At 55.0% G+C, this 20,762-nt stretch overlaps 3 protein-coding genes across 9 annotated transcripts; 2 read left to right on the top strand and 1 right to left on the bottom strand.

Moving 5' to 3' along the window:
- Positions 1–1,005: 1,005 nt before the first annotated feature.
- LOC128853519 (C-factor-like) lies at positions 1,006–6,004 on the top strand. The gene is made up of 6 exons (XM_054079077.1): positions 1,006–1,149; positions 1,638–1,689; positions 4,437–4,549; positions 4,983–5,141; positions 5,429–5,537; positions 5,889–6,004. Exons 1-6 carry the CDS (start codon positions 1,006–1,008, stop codon positions 6,002–6,004), a joined length of 693 nt encoding a protein of 230 aa, XP_053935052.1.
- Positions 6,005–6,588: 584 nt separating this feature from the next.
- On the bottom strand, positions 6,589–8,957 carry LOC104068324 (C-factor). Its single transcript, XM_009571192.2, has 6 exons — positions 8,625–8,957; positions 8,204–8,255; positions 7,785–7,972; positions 7,338–7,496; positions 7,093–7,212; positions 6,589–6,783 (listed from the first exon to the last, which is right to left on the bottom strand). The coding sequence occupies exons 1-6, from the start codon at positions 8,769–8,771 to the stop codon at positions 6,670–6,672; spliced, it is 780 nt and encodes a 259-aa protein (XP_009569487.2). The 5' UTR covers positions 8,772–8,957; the 3' UTR covers positions 6,589–6,669.
- Positions 8,958–10,840: 1,883 nt separating this feature from the next.
- ACD (ACD shelterin complex subunit and telomerase recruitment factor) lies at positions 10,841–20,620 on the top strand. 7 transcript variants are annotated; one of them, XM_054078336.1, is made up of 15 exons: positions 10,841–10,914; positions 12,215–12,344; positions 14,221–14,345; positions 14,904–14,994; positions 15,533–15,612; positions 15,802–15,846; positions 16,414–16,448; positions 16,830–16,993; positions 17,187–17,274; positions 17,416–17,496; positions 18,125–18,223; positions 18,477–18,678; positions 18,793–19,189; positions 19,585–19,661; positions 20,485–20,620. In XM_054078336.1, exons 1-15 carry the CDS (start codon positions 10,862–10,864, stop codon positions 20,588–20,590), a joined length of 1,773 nt encoding a protein of 590 aa, XP_053934311.1. In that variant the 5' UTR covers positions 10,841–10,861; the 3' UTR covers positions 20,591–20,620. The 7 variants fall into 7 exon arrangements, with proteins under 7 accessions (XP_053934311.1, XP_053934307.1, XP_053934305.1 ...); XM_054078332.1 differs by having other exon boundaries at positions 14,904–14,967; positions 18,477–19,189; XM_054078330.1 differs by having other exon boundaries at positions 18,477–19,189.
- Positions 20,621–20,762: the final 142 nt, after the last annotated feature.

The following is a 20,762-nucleotide window of genomic DNA, read 5'->3' as shown; positions in this document are numbered from 1 at the left end:
CCTAATGGCAACCCTGCTCTGGATGCTGCTTACAGATAGCAGCAGGCAAGTCTGTGCAGTGCAATTGCATGTGCAGATGATGACACCCTCAGTAACAACTGCTACAGCAGGTCTGAGTCTAACACCATCCAAATCCACACCCAGCACGCTTACCTTCCAGGGGGTCATAGTCAGCCCACCGGATGTAGGGAAATATCACTGCTCCCTCGTCTCCATCCTTTGCATTACTTGAAAGCACATTGTCCAAACCCAGAGCCCCTTCACCCTCTCTCAGCTCCTGGCCCAGGTATTTATTTGGTGACTGCCAGACAAGAAGCCACTCACATACTCAAGGAACAGCCATCTCTGTCCCCTCCATCAGGCTGAGCCAGTCTGGGCAACAGATGCGTCCCTTGGGCATGTACAGATGTGCGGGACCCATCTCCACTACATTCCTCTTATTTACTCCTGCACCATAAATTCCGGTTGCCCCAATGTTTCAGATGAGGCTTTTTACATGGCAGCTCATCCTTTCTTTCAGTGCCTTACTCACTTCTGCCTCTTAAAAAATACATGTCCCCGGGCTGGTCTGAGCTGGTCTGAGCTTTGGTTTTGCAGGCACCTCTTGGGCTGATGAGCATCCAGCATTGTCCGCCAGAGAGGAGCAGAGTGATGTGGCCACATTTGGGTCTGGTTAAGTTTCCAGGTGCTTTTCCAAGCTCATGGTAGAGGTGACCCTTCTGCAGTTACAGAGACTTTGGGAGCCAGGGCTTTAGAGAAATGAAGCGATGGGAACATGGGTGATGCAGGATACACGCAACCCCACATGCCGAAATGATGGGGGGTGCTTGGTCCATCTTGGGATCTTGTCTCTGCCCAGGGCAGGTGAGGGGCCAAGGCTGGTGCTGGCACTGTCCCTGTCCCCGTGGGTGCTCGGACCCACACCCTGGGCTGCGCCTGCCCCATCTTCATGACGAGCAGGTGGCAATGCGCTGTGTGTTACTGCCTGGTGCAGAGACTGCGGAGATGGCTGCACTGGCTTGGAGCGTCCTGGTGACAGGGTCCAACCGGGGCATTAGGCTGGAGCTTGTGAGGCAGCTTGCCACCTGCCCCCAGCCCCTCCAGCACATATTTGCCACCTGCCATGAACCCAGGGGTCCAAGGGGGAAGGTCAGTGTGGGCATATAGGGCATGGGGATGGTCCCGAGCAAGGCAGGCAAAGGGAATCCATGGTCCCAGCAGCTCTGCCAGCTCTGGCCCTGGCTGGGTGCTCTGGCAGGGTCTCATGACTCCCCAGTCCCCCAATGGTTATGGCAGTGGGTGACCTGGCTGGGTGGGATGAGGCTAGAGGGTCAGATGTGGTGCCCACACCCTTGTCACTTGTTCCTGGCCATGCTGATGGCCAGCCAATCCCTTCTCCATGCTGAGATCCCCCAGGTCAGGGGCAGTGCCTGAGCCTGGCAGCACGCCTTCTCCTGCCAGCTGCAGAGATGCCGCCCCATTCTGGCCCCTGGGAACAGCCTTGCACATTTCCCCAGCAAAAGCACAGCCACCCTGACCTGGTTCCAGCTGGGGTGACCTGGACACAGGGATGGGAGAACTTGGGGTGCCACTGGTGACTTTTAACTTCCTCCCTTGGTCCATCACTTTGTTTCCAGGCCCTGCGAGAATTAGCTGCCCAGCACCCCAGCATCAAACTGGTCCAGCTAGGTACGGAGAAGTCTCCCTCCTTGCATCTAACATTGCTTCTAACCCTCTACTCACTTTGGGGACACGATGCGGGGATCTTTGTCAGACAGCCTGCCTTAATGCTGACAGCAGTGAGTCTGCTCCAGCCCTGCCAGGTGGCCAGAAGTGACTGGTGCACATCTGGGCAGGCTTTCCCCTCCACGAATAGTTGTCCTCTGGTTGGAAGCAGTCAAAACAGCTTTGGAGGCAGGCAAAGGTGGGTCCGGACACCTCATCTGAGCAAGCTTCATGGGAAAGGCATGATCTCTGTTCCCAAAGATGCTAAATACACTGCTTGAGTCTTGGGTTGGGTTGGCAAAGCGAAGCAAGTCAGGGCACACCGAGCAGACTTACCAGATGGTTCCTGAGGAGGTTTGGTTTGAAGTCTGTTTGGAAGTGGCCACAGTCAACATATCCTTTGCTGCTGGTAAAAAGAGAGGAAAGAAATAGGCTAACAGGATGCATATGGGAAATTCGACCTTGTGGTGGTGGTATCACAGATTGATGCTCAGACTCAGAGGCATGTTGTGGTTCAGGATGTTCACAGCCCGGACTGGGGAATGTCCTTTCCCTGTTTCCATGGAGGTGGACCAGATTCGGTGGCCTTTGTCAGCAGAACTAAGGACCCACAGGAAAATGGGGCAAGTGGACTATTCAGCATGGGGGTTCAGGAGAGGAAACGGAAAGCAACCAGGAAAGACCCTTCTGTTGTCAAAGTTGGAGTATCCTCAGGTAGGAAGCTTCCAGGGTGCTGGGCAGGGATGAGGCATCACTGAGGAGGGCAGTGTTGGAGTGAAACATGGGGAGATAAGGAGCACCAGGCTGAGGAATATGGTTTCTTGCAGTTATGTCTTGAGGAGGCAGATAGCGGTGGCTGAGAGAGCAGGGACTGCTTCCAGCCTCTTTTTTTTTAAATGAAAGTTGGTAAAAAGCCCCATCCAAACCCAAAAGAAGGATTTTGGGGAAGCATTTGCACCAGAATTGCCATCACTGTAATAAGTGAGGTGGGAAGCAGTCAGAGCTTTTAAATACTCTGATCATTTCCTTAGAGCCAGTAATAAGAGAACTGAATCAAGGCAATGCAAAGACATTAGTCTTCATCTACCTACTTATTTGTTTAAAAACACCTGAAAAGTTCAGGTAAAATTTAGCTTTTCTTAGTAAAGAAAGCATTCCTGAAGTCAGGTTTTTCTAAAAAAAAAGAAAAGGCAGCAAAGCTCTCTCTTATTATTGAAGATTATTAAAGTGCAACACCTTCTCTGTGACGAAAAAATAGCATTTTTTAAATTAGATGTGAGCCCCAACTGGCAGTACAGGATGGGAACAGCACAATTAGTTTGCTCACCAAAACATGGCCAACATGTAGTAAAAGGGATATCTCAAGGGCCGACCACTGAATAAACAACCTTTACTAGGATATATACACCCCCTAAAAAACAGACTATCAATAAAGTTCCAAAATAAGCTAAAAAGCTTTGAAAAATCTAAGAGCAACAAAGTATTCTTTAAAGAAAGAGAAGGTGCTCCAGGCTGGTTTTCTCCATCTTAAGTCATGTTTGGCTTCAAATCAGTAAGAATAATCCATTTTTTCAGAAAGGAAGTTAGAAATCAATTCCAAAATGCATAAGACCTGATAATTCCTTTTGTTCTGTCCTTCTTTCCCATCTTTATCCTCTTATGTCTTCCAAGAAGACAGGAATGCTTTCCTTCAGCAAATGTAGCTGGCCAAGCACTAGAAACGTGCTGGTCCCACACACCTGGACCTTGAAGCAATGACTCAATGAGTCCAAACAGAGCAATTAATTATTCACCAAAGCGACCGAAAGATCCCTTACACATAGAGTGATGAAGCCTTGAACTCCCTTTGATCATTATCCAGAAATGAGTCACTAAGCAGCACCCTGTGATACGTCCTGCAGCCGGCCATGCAAATCCTCTCACATCCCAAATCTCCATCCCCTCATGTACGGCAGCCCCACAGGAGATTATCGCATCAAATGACCTCTCTGTGAAGGTCCACGCTGCACAAGGCAGGGTAGTAACAAGTCCCAGGCCACTCAGATGCTTGCTCACCACCATAAAGACACCAGGCTAGTTAAAATTGCCAGGAAAAAGCATTTTTCTGCTGTTCCACAGTGCACAAAATACTCCAAGAAGGGAGTTTGCAGTCTTGCAAGCCTTTGCTAAGTCAGTCTTGTCTAAGCATGAGAATAGAGACATAGCTTAGGGGCCAAATTGCGGCAAAAAGGAATCCAGCCCTGTAATCCCCCCACCCAGCTGGCTCCTCTGATCAGTGCCTCCAAAACACATGAGCGGGAATGTGCGCAGGGAGCAATGAATATTCATGGTTCTTAACTCGGTGGTGTACTTGGGATATTTAAAGATAAGATATGAAGTTTAAGGTTGGCCTAACTGTCCCATTTCAGATCCTGAAGGTGTTTAGATGACCCCTTTAAAATAAACAATGGCCATTTCAGCCATTGCACATCCTAACAGGTAAACCCAAGAGCTGAATATAAACTTAAAAAATACCACTTCTATTGCTTTGGCCAAAGCATTCTGCCAGTAAAGCGTGGCAAAGAGATACTGATATTTAAGTGAAGAAAAGGGCCCTGGAAGTGCTTACTCCTGTTAGCCCAATTTCAGGGAGGTCAGTTGTTTCTGGTTGCTTGAGAGGGGTTGTTCCCACAGCCCCTGACTGAAGCATTTGTGAAGTTGGGGAGGTCCAGATTCAGATAACAGCCCAAATCTTTCATTACACGCCACACTGCGCTCCCTGGATTCACAGCAGATGCTCTCTGTGTTTGCCACCAATGTGGTTGGGCTGCTCCAGGTGGGCAAGGTATATGTGGACCTTTTGGGTTTCTCCTGCCTCCGGAAATGCTCCCCATGAGAAAGGTACCCTCAGCTGGGTGGGTTCTCGCTCTGTCAAATGAGACACCCTGATGGGGACAAGACCAGGACTGTGGGGTTCCTCTGCCCATCCAGAGAAGCAGGGAGGCTGAGAGGCAGCTCAGCTCAGCCCCAGCATCTCCCATGCTTTGCTCCTCCCCAGCTGAAGCTCCTGCCTGCCCTGGGCTAACTGTGTCATCTCAGTCCTTTGCTGGGGAAAGGAAAGACTGGAACCTGGCCCATCTTTGGGGCATTGTCCCCATCCCCCGCCCTTCTGCTGGGAGTGTCTGTCCAGCTCCTCACCCGTGGCCTGCAACAGAGACCTCCAGTGTGGTCCTCAAGCTTGGGGTTTGTAGTGTATTAACGGAGTGTTTTTGCATCAGAAATTTCTGCCATTCCTGGAGAAGGCAGCGAAGGATGCAGGGAAGGATGGGCTGAGCTGCAGCAGGGCTGTGGTCATTAACATCTCCACCAAATTGGGCTTCATTGGGTTGTGCCTCAGCGTGCCGCAGGCCCCAATGTATCCATACCATGCCAGCAAGGTGAGGTGCCAGGGGAGGTGCTGGGGATGCTCTGCTGTGCACCGTGCCTGTGGAGAGGAGCCCACGGGGGCACCCACTGCCCTCAGCCAACCCCTGCCTTCCTGGTTCTCACAAGTGTAAGCAAGAAGACTGAGACCAGCAGCTCCTGGGCCTTTCAGGAGGATTGTGCCAAAGCTTTACCCCAGGGCAAAGTCCCATTTCCCACTTCCACAGCCCACCTTGCTGGGAAATCCCTATCGTGCCCGCCTGCACCCTGAGTCGTACTGGCACGGTGGTGCCTCTTCCAGGCTGCCCAGAACATGGTAATGAGGTGCATGGCTGTGGAGCTCCAAGACAAGGAGATCTTGTGCACAGCCCTCCATCCTGGCTGGGTGAAGACCGACACGGGGACCGACACTGGGCTGTGCAGGGGAGGGTCAGCAGGACCCCCGCTGTACCCCAGCTCTTGGGGAGGGCAGGGCACTTGGGGAAGGGGATGTCGGGTGATGCTGTGAGCTGCCAGGGCCATGTCCTGGGGTGGAGCAGCAGGGAGAAGGTAGCAACCCGCTACGTGCCAAGTGGACGGGGCAGCCAGCCCTGTCTCCCTCGGCCAGTGCAGAGAACAGAGGGGGTGGCAGTAAGGACATCCCTGCCCCGAGCCATGGAGTACCGCTCTGAGTCCGAGCACCCTCCCGGCTGCTCAAGCCCAGCTGCTTCTCGTGCCGGTCACAGCCCATGGCCGCGATGCTGCGCCCTTTTCTCCTCTGCAGGCACCCCTGACGGTGGATCACAGCGTGCGGGGCGTCCCGGCCGTGCTGGCCAGCCTTTCGCAGGACACCTCCGGCGCCTTCCTTGACTGGGAAGGCAACAGCCTGCCCTGGTGATGGATAGATGGACATGGACAGACAGCACCTCTTGCCATGCTGCCGCCTTCCGCTTGCTGGCTCACCCATCTGTACGGTCACCCCGCTCACCGCCCACCCACCCTGGGCTGTCAGGAAGAGGGGAAGGGCTCGGGAAGCAGCTTCTCTCTCCTTTCCCACCCCACGGATAGCCCTGCAGCCATGCTGTACCCCTCGCCTCTGTAAATGCTGGGAGCTGACACCTCTCTATTCCATCTCCACACCCCCCAGCCAAGCCTGGCACCTGCTCCCCACTTGCTGCCTGAGCGCCGGGTGTCCGTCTGTCCTGCCTGGAGCCAAACATCCCCCCAGGGGAGAGGGCAGCTGACCCTTGTGACCCCAGCCCTTGGCACAGCCCTGGGGGTGCCCCACAGCCAGGCAAGGGGAGCCAGCCCTGCGGTGCCCAGGACATCGCTCCCCTCTGCCCCGGCTCCGGTGCCTCATGTCCCGAGGGTGGCCACAGTGCCACGGGACCCACAGGCTGTGGGGACCCCAGAGAGAGCCAGGGGCCAGGCAGGCAGCTGCAGGCACTGCCACGGCACAGGATGAGGAGCGGGACCGCAGAACAGAGCAGGGGTTTATTGAGGATGTGGGGCAGGTGAGAGCACCAGCACAGGACCCCACTGCCAGGAGGATGGGCTGGCATCTCACCAGGATATGGCCTTCCCTTCCCAGTCCAGAAAAGTGCCAGTGTCCTTCTCGGAGAGGGAGGAGAGCACCTTCAGCATCCCTCGTACGCTCTCATCCACCGTCAAGGGGGGCTGTAGGGCAGCAGAAGAGGGGCAGTTTGTGCCCTAAGCCTGGGCAAGGGCTGCCTGGAGCCCCTGGAGCTGGGGGAAGGAGCCGCTCGAGGGTGAGGGGAAAGGCACCAGTCCCGGGCAGAGGGTCAGAGCAGGGGCCCGAGGGGATGGGGGCACCAGGCAGCCTGGGCCAGGGCAGGGGGAGCTGCCCACGCAGGGCTGGAGCAGGTGGGGAGGTTGTGGTCAAGGGCTCAGGGCAGCAACTCCCTCCCTCCCACCCTGGAAAATCGGCACAGTGGCTCTGATGGACCCACATGGTGAAACTCCTACCGTGAATCCAACTGAGTTGCCCATGTCGGTTTGCACCCAGCCAGGGTGGAGAGCGATGCAGAGGATGCCGTGCTCCCGGTACCCCAGGGACTGGCACTTGGTCAGCATGTTCAGAGCAGCCTGCAGGGAGACAGGACAGGGACAGCGGTGGGAGGGGAAAGGGGGCTGCAAGGGGACATGTGTAGACCCTGTGGCAGGAACAGGGCACAGAAATCAAATCTGCTCCCAGTACGGCATGGCTGTACCTTGCTGCAGCGGTACGAGACAACTTGCATCAGATCCCAGCCCTCAAGAGAAGTGATGGATCCCCCAGAGCTGGACATGTTGACGATGGCTGCTTTGCTGCAGCTCAGCGCTGAGCCTGGGCTCCCCTGGGCAGCCTTCTTCAGCAGGGGCAGGAATGCCTGTGAGGACAAGAGAACAGAGGAGAGGAAACAGGAGTGTGCCGAAAGGTAGCACAGGGGAAAGGACCAGCTCCTTCCATAGCAGGCGATGCAAGCACCAGCCCTGGAGCATCCTCCCTCCTCTTCCCACTTTCACAGCCTGCCAGGCTTCAGCTCCTGAGCTCTAGCCCATGGCTCCACAAGCTTCTTGTCAACTGAGAGTCCACCAGGAAGCAGAGCGATGGCAGGATCCTCTCCCACCAGCCTCTTGCACCCCCTGAGACAAACTGGTTTGGATCAGGGGCTCACCTGGCCCAGCAGCAGTGGCCCAGCTGTGTTGGTGGTATAAGTACGGGTCATGTCCTCCAGCGTTTCGTTATCAAGCAAGTTCACCTTGGCAATTCCAGCATTGTTGATGAGGAGGTTGAGCCCTGAGCCCCCCAGCTGCTCCCCGACTCTGGCTGCAGCTGCCTTGATGCTGGCGGGGTCGGTGACTTCTGCAGAGCCAGCGCAGAGGAGGTCAGTGCCTGCATCCCCATGGTGGCTTGGGGCTCCCTGTGTCCCTTCAGGGACGGCCATGGGGAGGAGGGACAGCAGTGCACGGTGTCTCTGCAGACACTGATGTGTTGCCATGGCTCCCTCCCACCGCTGGGCTCTCAGAGTGTGCACAGCACCTGGGCATTTGCCAGGGAAACAGGGACAAGGGATCCCCACCTCAGGGCACCTACCGAGTGGAATGATGACCAGGTTGGGGTGCTTGGAGGCCAAATTCTGTAACTCCTGCAAGAGAGGGGACCACAAGGGCATGGAGAGGCATGAGGGGCTGCAGAAAAGCTCAGCCTTTCCCAGGCAAACCCCGCATTGCTCCAGCTCTGTTTCTGCACCACCTCACATCCTGCACCCTGCTCTGGCTGCCGTGCTCCCACTGGATTGGGCTCCATGCCTCCGCACACACTGCATCCCACTGTCCCCTCTGCACACCCCCCACACAGCTGGTCCCACAGCCATCCCAACGCAGCTGCCCTGTGCTGCAGGTGCCCAGTTGCAGCTCAAGCCCTTTGCAAACTCCTTGCCTGCACCAACCTGCTGCCCCGACACTCAGCGCTCCCATTCCCCAACACAACCCACTGCATTCCAGCCCCTTCTCACCTGCACTTGCTGTCCCTTTGGGTCTCGACAAGACGCAAAGACCCACTTGGGCGGGTTTGTCATCCCCAGGAACTGCTGGACAAGTCCCAGGCCGATTCCCCGGTTGGCTCCAGTCACCAGAACAGAGCGGACTTGAAGCCCTGCCATGCTGCTCTGTTCTACTACCACACTGCTCTTGCACTTTGCTACTCAGTTATCTCACATTTGCCCAGGAAGGGCTTGCATCAGCCCACGGCCCTGGGAAGTTCTCTGCCTGTGCCCCAGTCGCTTGGCTGTGCTCCATACTCTAGATCCACCTCTCCTGGCAGCCAAGGAATGATGCAAAGGGAGCCAAGTTTCCTGCCCAGACAGGGAATGCCCTGGGCTGGATGACTGGAGAGCAGCTCTTTCCACCTTCCCTGCTCCATCAAACCTGAGCTGCTCATTTTTCAGTGCCAGACCTACCCCTGTTCCCGCACCAAGATGCCCCTTCCCAACACCATCCTCTTTCTTGGCACACCAGGCTCTGTCCCTTGCTTCGCCCAAGATCAGGCAGGCAAGGGTGGACTCACTGACCTTGTACAGCACATTTCATTGGCCTTAATGTGCACAATGCCAAAGCCAGGGTTAGGGATGGCGCAGCCAGGACAGATGAGTGTCCCTCAGCCACCACAACAAGCTAAAAATCTAGAAACCCTCCAGGACCACTTGGCAACCCTCTAGAGCTGCCCAGAGCGACCCCTTCCTCAGGGTCTGCTCTAACAACAGCTATTATATCTAAGTTGTAAGAGTGATAGCAGGATAAAATTCAGTTTTTCCTCCCGGGAATGATGGCGGTGTGGCTGGGAATTGGGGCTGTGCCCAGGCACACACCTGGCACGAGACACACATCCAGTCCCAGGATGGTCCATGTACTGCCCAGCCCATTCCTGCAGCAGAGAGACACCAGCCTGACCACTGGACTGAATTCCTGCTGCCTTCCAAGGAGAACATTTGATCGGTGGATATAGGAGCTTTGGGACTGGCCTGAAGATCCTCCAGAAGCTCCTGCTGCACTTAAAATCAATAGAGAAGCACACCCGCGTGTCTCTATGAGCAGATGAACACCCTGCAGGGAGGACTTGGACAATCCATGGCCTCCCCAGGTTCCTGCTGCATCATTAACCAAACTTAGCACAGCCTGGCTGTGAGAGTGGAAGTTCTATTTAAGATAGCTAGGAGAAAGCTTGTAGGTAGTTTAAGATAATTAATGGCAACAGCTCAGGCAGGTGATGGTGCAGGACCAGGTGGGTGTAAGCCTGGGGAGTCTCACCAGCTCCAGCTGGAGATGCTGCCGCCCGGACCTCTGCAACTTGACAGGAACCAACCATTCTGTTCAAGGGGTTTGACCTGTGCCCATGCTACCTTATGCGAAGATCCTAATAGATTAGATTTTTATCTTTAAAAACAAACTCTGCTGTCTACTCCTCTGTGTAGCACACATCTGTCTTGTCACAGCTTTTCACCGTGCTCTCTCAAGCCTGGTGCAGCCACTGGCCTGGGGATAAAACAATGCCAGCTGCACCAAGCCATCGTGGACATGGCTGATTTCAGCCCTGACGTGCATAAGAGGAGGTTTTTGCCATCCCCTTGGGACATGGCTGAACATTTCCCAGGCTGCTGGCCAGATTTGAGCAGGTAAGCAGCTTTAATGTCTCAAGGGGAGGCAAAGCCTGGGCAAGCCCATGGCAGAAGGATGCTTCTTCCCTAGGGCGACCACCTAGGGAGAACCTCGGGCTGCTTGGAGCTATGGGGGCCAAACCCAAAGGAAACAACCGGAAAACAAATGTTCCGGTGACAGTCTATCCTCACATAGGAGCCACGGAAGGGGAAGCCGTAACAGAAACCCTGGCTAACAACAAGGGAAAGCATGGGTGTGCCTGGAAAAAGCCTGGAGGAGTGAGGAGAATGGTGTGGGCTGGGCTTTGGATGGAACTGGGGCTGTGGATGGGATTGGAGCTGGGAACGTGGATGGAGTTGGAGACGCGGATGGGGCTGAGGAATGAGTTGGGGATGTGGGTGGGACAGGAACTGGGGATGTGGATGTGAATGGGGCTGGGGATGGAGTTGGGAACACGGCTGGAGCTCGGGACGCGGCTGGAGCTGAGGATGCGGCTGCAAACCAGCGTCCACAGCCGGCGCTCTGGCTGCGGCCTGTGCCCGCCCCGCCCCGGATGCCGGCGCCGTTTCCGGTTCCGGTTCCCGGCGCCGCCCGGGCCATGGCGGGGCCCGGCGGGGAGGGCGTGGGGCGGCGAGCGGAGCTGGGGGACAGGTGAGGGGCACGGGAGCAAGGCAGCCCCCCCCCCCCCCCAACCCTGCGGGTCCCCAAAGAGCCCTGTCTGTCCCACAACCCTTCAGGTCCCCAAAAACCCATCAGATTCCCCCAAGGCCCTGCAAGTCCCCACAACCCTGCAGGTCCTCCCAAAACCCTGCCTCTACCCAGCAACTCTTCAGATTCCCCAAAGCCCCTGCATGTCCCCCCAAAACCGTTCAGGTCCCCCAAAACCTTGCCTGTCCCCAAACCCCCTTCAGGTCCCCACAACCCTGCAGGTCCCCTCAAACCCCTTCAGGTCCTCCAAAACCCTGCAGATCCTCAAAAAGTTCTGCCTGTCCCACAACCCTTCAGGTCTCCAAAACCCCATCAGTTTTGCTCAAAACCCTGCCTCAACCTCACAACCCTTCAAATTCCCCAAAACCCCTGCAGGTCCCCCACAAACCTTTCAGGTCACCCCAAAACGCTGTACGTCTTCCCCAAACCCTGCAGGTCCCCAAAACCTAGCCTGTCCCCAACAACCCTCAGGTATGCAGAAACCCTGCAGGTTCCCCCAAAACCCTTCAGATCTCCCCAAACCCTGCCTGCCCCCAAAAGTCCTTCAGGTCCCCCAAATCCTGCGGGTACCTAAAACCCTTCAGATCCCCCCCCAAACCCTTCAGGTCCTCCAAAAACCTTACCTCATTCCAAAACCCCTGCAGGTCTCCAAAATCCAGCCTGTCCCCAGAAAACCTGCAGGTCCCCCCAAACTTGGACTGTCCCAAACCCTTGTCTGTCCCCCAAAATCCTGTGGGTCCCAAAAAGCCATGCAGGTCCCACAAAACCTGGCCTGTCCCCACAAACACTGCCTGTCCCCAAAACCCTGCAAGTCCCCCAAAACCCAGCCTGTACAGAAAAAACCCTGCCTGTCCCCCAAAACCTCTGCCTGTCCCTAAACCCTGTCTGTCCCAGTCCCCCTGCCCAGCCTTTATCCAGAAAAGAGAGACCGCTTCCTGTGAGAAAGTGATGGTTAATTCCCAGACACAGGAAAGTAAATATTGATGGATAATAGAGTGGGAAGAGGTGAGAAAGAAGTGGCCTGGACTGGGTGGGAGACTTGCAAAAGGCCTGGGCTGGCCCGCACACAGCTCAGAGCCTGCTGATGTTTCGTTGCCGAGAAGTGGGTGAATTTGGGCTGGATTTGAGCCAGCCTTGGGGGTGGGGCAACATGGCAGGTTTGGGGTGCAAAACCGTTCCTGGGATGCCGGAGTTTTGCTGTGTCTCACTCTTCTGATTTGGTGCCTCATCTTTTCTCCTATAGGTTTGCGTATGAAAACAAGGACATGTCTTCTCCTAAAGTCTACGCCTTGCAGCCTTGGATTGCTGACCTCTTGGTGAATTATGAGCAGCTGGATGCCACAGAGAATCTTCTGGCCGGGCAGGTCCTGCGGGTAAGTGCCATGAGTGCACCAGCAACATCTGAAATCTGAATTCCTGGAAGTGTCCAGTGGATCCCACTTCAGTGGCTGTGGGAGTCTACTACTTCAAAGTCTTTGATTATTGGTTTCTTGAGGCGGAGGCACTTTGCTTTTCCCATTTCTGGTGGCTTTTGCTGACTTTATCACTTCTGGTATGGGTGCCGTGCTCTCTTCCAAAGAGCTTGTGGTCTCCGAGGTCTTTGCTTTCCTAGTCTCCGCTGCCTTGCTTTCCTCCTCTTTGCATCCCGTCCTTCCTTGTACAACGCCATCTGGTGGGTGGTCCTCACAATTGGTAGCATGAAGCAGAAGCAGGACTTGCTGAGGTGTCTGAAGCCTCGTCCTCTCTGGCGGTGAGCCTTGATGGGACCACGAGCTCGTTCTCTCATGGATGTTGGCTCTTCTAGAAGAGCCTCTGGCATGGTGATTCTGGGCATGGGGCTCTGAGGCACAAAATGTACTCCTGCATCGTGCCTGGAGAGGTTTCTGTGCAGCACTGGTGATGTGTTTGACATTTGTTCTGTCTTACACGGCAGGAGGGAACTCTAGTCTTGCCTGTTTGAGGCCCAATGGGCAGCAGGAAGGAAGCAGGAGGTAAACAACAGTGCTGCTGATCATTAGCTGTGGACTTGGAGGGTTTGGATGAAGATCCTGTGAGACAATTGGGTGCACAAGCAGGCGTGGGACCTGCATGAGCAGGGTGTGCAGTTCCTGCCCTGTGATGGATTGTGGTCTTGACCTGGATGCTAATGAAACCCAGCTCCAGTGCTCTGGTTTGTAGTTCTCTCACAGCCTTTAAGTGCTTGTATCAGCATCCCACCATGGACAACATTATCGTTACCCACCTTCTAATGTCTTCTGAGGAAGGAGATGTTTGAGGCAGCTTAGGTGTCTCCTTGCTAACATGATCAGGAAAGAGAAAGATGGGTATTGTGATTTAAACAGAAGGAGAGATGAGATGGGACAAAAAAAGTTACGAGAAAAGACACTGTGGTCCTGTTCCCCATCCCATATGAAGACATGGAAGTGGTGAAATCACTGGTTCCCTGCTTCTTGGCCTGGTCCCCTCTCCCATGCAGGAGGTTTCTTGTGCCTGGGCTGATGAGGAGCCAGCAGTGAATGAGTAGATCCCTGCTAGGGTTTGAGGGATTAACAAAGAGGGTTGCCTCAGTGTGACTGCTCTCCAGCTGATACCTACCTGCGTCCTCTACAGTGAATAAAGGTTGGGGGCATACCTTGAGCAGCAGCACCATCCTGCTGCTTGATCTGGGCTCTAGCTAGGTCCTACTTCTTCTCTACCTGTTTCAGAACTATAACTTCCCAACCTACCCTCTTTATCCTGTTTTTTTTCACCCAGTCCCATAAGCAGCCCTGCCTGCTGCTGGTACCGGTGTTCTGCAGCGTGTGTCACTCTACCCATGCTGGAAATCAAGAGTTGCCCATAGTGAGTGAGCACGCAGTGGGACTGGCCACTTGCACGCTGGACTTTTCCTACCAGGGCGAGGGGAGACAGCCTGTGGGGACCGCCAGGTGTCTAAGTTGTGATACCTACAGGAGCAGGATCCTGGTGGCATGGGTGTCCTTGAATCCAGCTGATGATGACTGGTCTTTTAAGCACAATGTGATATGTCCCTTATTCTACCTTGGTGTAGAGCCTGCTTGGTCCAGCCAGGAGGCACAGGAGTGTACTGGACCCCTTGGCCTCGGGGTAAGCATTACCACCTGGCCTGGCAGTGAGTGGTGACCTTCTCTCCTAAGAGTCTAGGCTCTCAGCCAGGCATGGAGTCCTGTCCTTGTTCACAGGGGAGTCTGTAAGTCAGATTTCTTTTTCCCCTCCCCAATCTCTTGATAGGTTTTGAATGACTCAGCTGCTCCGGACCAGCCTGGCCTTCTCCAAGATGCCGTCCTGCAAGTCTCAGATGGGTCCTACCACATCCGCGTGGTCATTACGTCTGAAGCTTTGCACGCAGAGGAAAAGTAGGTTTCACCGTGACTCAGATGTGGCTGGGAGGACAGCGGTTCTCCACAGTTTCTAGTGGGGCTCCTGCCTGGTCTTGTACCAGGTTGTGTTAAGCTAGAGCAGCCACAGAGTGGGAAATCTGCATGAAAGAGCCGCTAAGAGAAGAGGACCAGAATGTCAGTGCTCTGGTTTCAGCTGGCTAGGATGGACAGGGGTCAATGGCAGAACCTACAATCTGCGTAGATGTGATTTGAAAGGAATAAACAGCCCATGGTCTTTGTGAAAGGAGCCAGAGCATTAATAATGGTAGCCTAGTCTGCTCCTTCAGTGCTTTCCTCAGTTTCCCCAGTTGGACGCCCCTAGACTGGCAGGTTGCTGGGAGCAGAGCCAAGGATAAGCAGCAGAAATAAATTGCAGGAGCCAGAAGCCTTTGGTCTTTGATGCTCATGCTGAGATGCATGCCAGCATGTCCTGATACGGTTGGCATAGCTGTGTGGGGAGCCCTGCTATGTATCTGGGTGGTCCAACTCCATTCTTCATCTCTCCAAGATGTTCCTGTTCTGCTCTTTTTCTAGCACTCACATGCAACTCAAGCTTTCCAGCCTTATTTGCAGAATCATCGTCTTGCAGAAGTACACGGTGTGTTTCCGGGAGGAGGTCAGGCTTGTAAGTGCTTGAGGAGTGAAAGCAACTTGGTCCTTCATTGTGCCTTGCTTCCTGCATGCCTGACGGCTCCCAGGAGCTGGAGGCAGATGGGGGGTGGCCTTTCTTCTCTCTTCCATGTGCATCTCCTGGGAGGGTCTGTGGCAGCAACGATGGCTTGGCTTGGGTGCTGGGGCAGGGGATGATTTGAGCCCTCCTTGGAGGCATGGTCATCTCCCCCTCCTACTGTTGTCCAGCTGCAAGAGACCTGTGTGGACCTCTGATGGCAGAGCTACCTGCTGTCCACTTGCAGGGGTTCAGGAGTGTCCTCGTGGCCTTGGGCTGGCCCAGGCTGGCCTGTGGCTCTTGAAGAGACATCAGCTGATTCAAGAGGCTACGAATCCCCTACTGAAGGGGGTTGTACTTTGTGGGGGCTCCTTGCTTTTGTTGAAGGATTGGTGGCAGAGCTGGGGTGGACACGCAGGTGCTCACTGGCCCTGGGGGAGATGGGAGCAGAGGTAGGGACTGCAGAGGTGTCTTACAGACTCCATTTTCTCTACAGGAGGACTGTGAGTTTTACCTCACAGCCCAGCGGTTCATCGTGCTACCCATGGAGCGGCAGAGGTTGGAGTCATCTGATGGGTACGTGCTGCAGGGCAGGTGGGGGGCTCTGCTCTCATCTCTCGCCCAGAGATGACCGTGAGGGTCCTGTTGCGAGCTGGTTGTGGTGGGGACGTTTTGCTCTTTGAAAGAGGAATTGTCTCCATCACGAGCTTTGAAGGAAGGTGGGGGTGTGGAGGGAATCAGTAACAGGCATCTCCCTTGCTGTAGGAACCAGGAGCCCGCTGTGCTGCAGAAGATAAAGGAGCTCTGGCTGTAAGTGTGGGTTTGGCCATTGCAGGGGAACAGACCCAGACACCATGACAAGGGCGTGCAGGCTTTGAGCAGGGCTAGAGCAGCCTGGCGAGGGCAGGCACACGTTATGGCATTTCCTGGTTAAACTGTGGGACTCTCCGCCCCAGGGTTTGAAAGAGCTGAGTAGACCATGCAAAATGAGATCCTGGTGACCTAGAGGGCTCTCCAACCCAACCTCTTTCTCTGAGCAGGCAGAGCTGGGAGGAAAAGCCCGTGGGGAACTTGCTTCTTCCAGCCTTGGCCAGCATGGCTGGGTGGGTGAAGCCCTGCACAGCTCATTCTTCACTCCATGTTTGGAGCCCCAACTCTGGAGATCCTCCAGGGTTTCCAGGAACAGGGCTCCCTGGTGGTTATTCCTGGGATGCTGAATGGTCACTGGATTTGGCACCCAGTGGAGAATCCGCCACTTCCACAAGCTGCTTCTTCCCAGGCCAGGGTGTTCAGTCTGTGACTGAGAGCTGCCAAGGACGGCTGGCCTGCATGTGCCCCAGCCCTAACCTGGCTTTGTCTTCTCCTTGGTCGTTGTAGGAGGAGTCTCACGCTGAAGAATGCCCCCAGCTCAGGTAAAGGGTTGTGGGGGACACGTGATGCTCTGGCTGCCTAGTGGGGCTCCTGGCTCTACAGAGCTTTGTTTGCGTTGGGGAGAGGTAGCACAAACCTGACCAGATCTTGCAAGGCAATGTTGCTAAGCCCAAAGCAGGTCAAGATGGTGCTGACAGCTGCAGCAGTGTGGACCTTCGCATGCGTGTGCTCACACTGCAGCTCCAGGACCTGTATGGAGAAAAGACAGATAGTTTCTAGAAGCAGAGGAAACACAGAATTTTGTGTGTTTCCCCATGTTTCAGTGCACATGACAGTCAGGCAGCAGAGCAGACGCATTTGCAAGTGAGGCTTGCCTAAATTAAGGTGTCTTCTCCACTGACACTCACGTGCACTTCCTCTAGAGCCATCTGTCTCCCAGCTGATTGATGCCATTGGACAGAACCAGCTGGAGGTTTTGAAGGAAAATGCTGAGGAATGTTTGGACTTGGGGATGCCCAAGGAGAATGCAGCAACGGTGAATGATGAGGTTCCCATCACCCGGTGGGAGGCAGAGCGGAAGATGGAGGTCAGTCTGCCTGCTGTTACAGGTTATGGTGAGGATCCTGCTCTGGCAGGATGGGAGAGGGAAGGGGAAGAGCACTGGGTAGAGATGGAGGTTTGGTAGGGAAAGCAATGGTGTTCAGCCGCCAGCTGTGGGTGGGCCCCTGCATCTTGCGTGAGGCTGCCCAGTGAAAACCACAGAATGTGTCCCATTGCAGCGGGATGAGGACATCTTCACCGTCCCAGCCAACACTCTGGTGATCTCTTCTGAGGAGGAAATAGTTGCTTGCGACGCTTCCAAGGCAGGTCAGTGCAATTGCTTCATCTGCAGGGTTGTCAGGTGGGCAGTTCAGTGTCCAAGCATGTCTTTTCCCCTGTGCCGAGGAGAAGACTTTCTTTGCTCTGGCTGTGCACCACGCTGGGATGTGACCACTCCTTTCATTGCAGACATGTGTGAAGCAACTTCTGGGAAGAGAAGCGATGAAAGGACAGTGCCAGGTGACCCAAGTGTCATATCCCAAGTCAGCTGTGAGTAGTGGGACTTCCAGATTCCATCCAAGCTCTTAGTCATTCCCTCTAAAGGTGGCTCAGCCCATCTTCTTCTGGGACCGAGTAGAGGAGGTACTGGCATGGCCAGGTTTGTGGGAGACCGGGGCTCGCTGCCTGCACGGTCCCATCCCGCAGCCTCCTGAAGCCAAACAGCTTCATTTCCTTGTGCTGGGAGCACAAAAAATTATTTTGTTGCCTCAATGCCATCACATAGCCCAAGCGTGGGCTCTTGGCTGGCTGTGGTCCAGCCCCAGGACAGGCTTGTTTTACCTCACTAGGCTTGGTATCACCAAGCTTTGCTGCAGAAGTACCTGCAGGAGCTCTACCTAGCAGGGGAGATGAAGGGACCTGCTCTCCTGGACAGTGCAGGGTGTCAGAGAAGGTCTTCCTCCCACCTGCATGCACTCCAGGCAGTGTCTGCCTCTGGGTTCCCTGCCACCGGGGCTGGTTGACACCCCCGTTTTGGTTGGAAGGGGCTCTCGGATCTCCTCTCACATACCATTGCTTGTCTGAGACCACCATGCACAGCCCTTTGTAGCTGCTCCAGGGTTGGGAATGGGCAGCAACTTTCTTTGCCAAAATCAACTTCCCACCTTGATTGTTGCAGCTGCTGAGTCATCAGCCTTGTCGGACAGCTTGGAGGGATCTCTGGACAACCCCTGGAACGGGCTCCCCCTGATATCTTTGACCATGAACTCTTCAGATGGTGAGTTCCCATGCCTCTGGGTGTCCAAAATGCCTCATCAGCAGGAGACAACCCCATCTTCTTTCACTGGGTGACCACGTAACTTGTCCTGGATACTGGCTTGCTTTCCTCTGGCCAAGAAGTAGTGCTGTAGTGTTTGCATTATCTTGCGCTTGTATTGTTCCAGCTCCAGTGCTTTCCTGCCCAACTTGATGGGCTGGGGCAGGTCCCACCAACCCCCTGCCCAAGCTGACCAGGCATTTTCTCTTACCAGAGAAGACGTGTCAACGTGACCTTTCTCTGAAGAACCAGCAAGATGTGGCTGCTGACAGCAACACCCCTGACTTGCTCGAAATGTGCAGCCAGGACTCTCCTGAGGACGTGCCACAAGAGGAGCTGGTGCAGACCTCCTCTCCCTCTCTGCTCTGCTCCTATAAAAATACCAGTCCGATGGAGAGTGGCACAAACCAGTCAAGGTCAGCTGCAGAGGCAGCCAGCAATGTCCCCAGCCCTGCTCAAGGCCTGCTGATATTTGGGGGCTCTCAGGACACCCTGCCATCCCTTTCTCCAGTTTTTCCTGTCTTACCCAGCCGCAGCTTGCAGTTCCTGCCTGAAAAGATGCCTCACAAGGAACAGGCAGACTCCAGTGGCACAGCTTTCCCTCCAGATACGTTGAAGCGTGGTCCAGCTCGTACCAGGACCCAGGGAGGAGATATTGCAGGTGGCAAGAGGAAGCTGCTGGCAGACAGTGATGACACACTGCCTGCCCTCAGTGAGCAGCAGCATCCCCGTGGTGCCCCGTGGGGCAGGGGAGGAGGCACAGGCAGGAGGTTGGATTTCATGAACACACGGGGTGCCAAGAGGAGCAGAAAGAAGGAAACAGGGCTGCAGCGTGGAAAGGAGCTCTCAGAGGAAGAAGAGGAAGAGCAAGCAGCCCCAGCGAGTGGCCCCAGCTCCCAACCAGAGCAGCGCAGAGATCTGCAGCCGGTAAAGATGAAACAGGTGGTGGGGTTCCAGGGAGGTGGTCCCCAGGGATGCTCTGTGTGATCCTGTGCCACAGGCCTTGTCTCAGCTGGCTGGTGGGGAGAGGAGAGTTGAAGGCAGGTGTCCATGTAGGTGGAGACCTCAGCCCTCCCAAAGGATGATCTGGGGCACTGGGTGAAGATGTATTTGAGCCCATTGCCTTGTTGGGTGAGAACTAGCACTTGCTGGAGCACCTTCCAGCTCCTTGGGTAAAATAAGCTTCAAAGAGCAGGAAGCAATTGAGGAAGAGGCCCCAGAGGTTCCCCAGGTCTTCTGGGGTCTTGGGCTGCCTGGCGGGACTGTGCTTTGGGTTTTGCAGCTGGGGCAGACCAGCCTCACCCTCCCCTTTGCCTCTGCAGTACGTGAGAGACGAGCCGGTCCAGTACAGATACAAGGCACCAAGTCCTGAGCTCTGCGAGCAAGTAAGATCTGTCAGGTCAGTGCAGTGATAACGCGGCACAACCCTCCCTTGTCCCTGCTGTGGCTGGCCCCATGGGGTGTGGACATCCCTGCAGCCGGTCCCCAAGCTCCGCGATAGCCCTTATCACCAGGCTGCTGTGCAGCAGCGTGTCCCCACCGGTCCCTTCTCACCCTGCGTCCCCTGGTCTGGTTTTGCAGGATCTCAAAGTCGATGCTGAAGTGGGCGTGCTGGCTACTCACAGACAGGGAGGCTGACTCCTGAGGCCAGCCCACGTTTCATTTCTTCACCAGTTCAGCAAAACCAACTTAGAGCTGCCTGGGAAGAACAGTTGGGGAAGAGAGGGACAGAGGGCAGGACTGCTGTCCCTAAGGGGACTGCTGAGTCGGTTGGCCTGGCTGCAGAGATGCTGAGGACGTGACTTGCTCAAGCATCCTCATCACTGAGAGGAGAGCAAAGCACCCTTTCAGGGATGCTTGGGCATGAGCTGGCATCCCTCTCCCACCTCTCCATCGTTTCCAAATGCCTTAGCTTGGTGCATGGGGACAGGTGACCCGGTGCTACTGTCACAGGGGCAGCAGTGATGGCAGAGACCCCACAACCTGATCCCTGCTCCAAAGGCGGGGCAGGAATTTTCCGTGCAGGTGGGGTCCTGCACTGTTCATTACAAAAAAAAATCTCACAGGGTTATGCTTTAGAAATTTAAAATAAAAATTGTATATTTTTTAAATACACAGCTCTTGTATTAAAAAAAAAAAAGGGAAGAAAAAAAAAGAAAAAATAAGCGTCTTGCTGCTTTGTCGTAAACATCTGTGTAAGGAATGCATTTGGTCCGGAGCAGAGGTCAACACAGGAGAAAGCCGCTTGGGTGTTGGCGGAACGCTGGTGCCACCAGGAGAGCTGCGGGGATGGTGCGGCTGGAGCTGGGCTGCAGAGCTGCGTGCTGAAACATGATGGATCGTGGTCCCGCGGATGGAAACCTGCATCTTGGCGGGGCTGGAGAGAGCGGTACCCACAGAGTGAGGAGCTGGAGAGGCGAAAGGGCCCTGGTAACACTTGCTAAAAATGTCTGGCTGCCAGCACTGCTGCTACCTGCGCCTAATATCACCGGCTTCCCCC

Source organism: Cuculus canorus, chromosome 13, assembly GCF_017976375.1.
Source record: "Cuculus canorus isolate bCucCan1 chromosome 13, bCucCan1.pri, whole genome shotgun sequence".
Taxonomy (NCBI): Eukaryota; Metazoa; Chordata; class Aves; order Cuculiformes; family Cuculidae; genus Cuculus; species Cuculus canorus.
This window is presented reverse-complemented; position numbering and strand designations above follow the sequence as displayed.

Coding starts and splice junctions, on each gene's coding strand:
- ACD (XM_054078330.1), top strand. CDS start 10,862: ATGGCGGGGCCCGGCGGGGAGGGCGTGGGGCGGCGAGCGGAGCTGGGG. Junction 18,224..18,476: donor GACCATGAACTCTTCAGATG/GTGAGTTCCCAT, acceptor TTCTCTTACCAG/AGAAGACGTGTCAACGTGAC. Junction 19,190..19,584: donor AGCGCAGAGATCTGCAGCCG/GTAAAGATGAAA, acceptor TTGCCTCTGCAG/TACGTGAGAGACGAGCCGGT.
- LOC104068324 (XM_009571192.2), bottom strand. CDS start 8,771: ATGGCAGGGCTTCAAGTCCGCTCTGTTCTGGTGACTGGAGCCAACCGG. Junction 7,497..7,784: donor GGCCACTGCTGCTGGGCCAG/GTGAGCCCCTGA, acceptor TTGTCCTCACAG/GCATTCCTGCCCCTGCTGAA. Junction 6,784..7,092: donor GCAACTCAGTTGGATTCACG/GTAGGAGTTTCA, acceptor GCTGCCCTACAG/CCCCCCTTGACGGTGGATGA.
- LOC128853519 (XM_054079077.1), top strand. CDS start 1,006: ATGGCTGCACTGGCTTGGAGCGTCCTGGTGACAGGGTCCAACCGGGGC. Junction 1,150..1,637: donor CCAGGGGTCCAAGGGGGAAG/GTCAGTGTGGGC, acceptor CTTTGTTTCCAG/GCCCTGCGAGAATTAGCTGC. Junction 1,690..4,436: donor CATCAAACTGGTCCAGCTAG/GTACGGAGAAGT, acceptor GGGGAGGTCCAG/ATTCAGATAACAGCCCAAAT.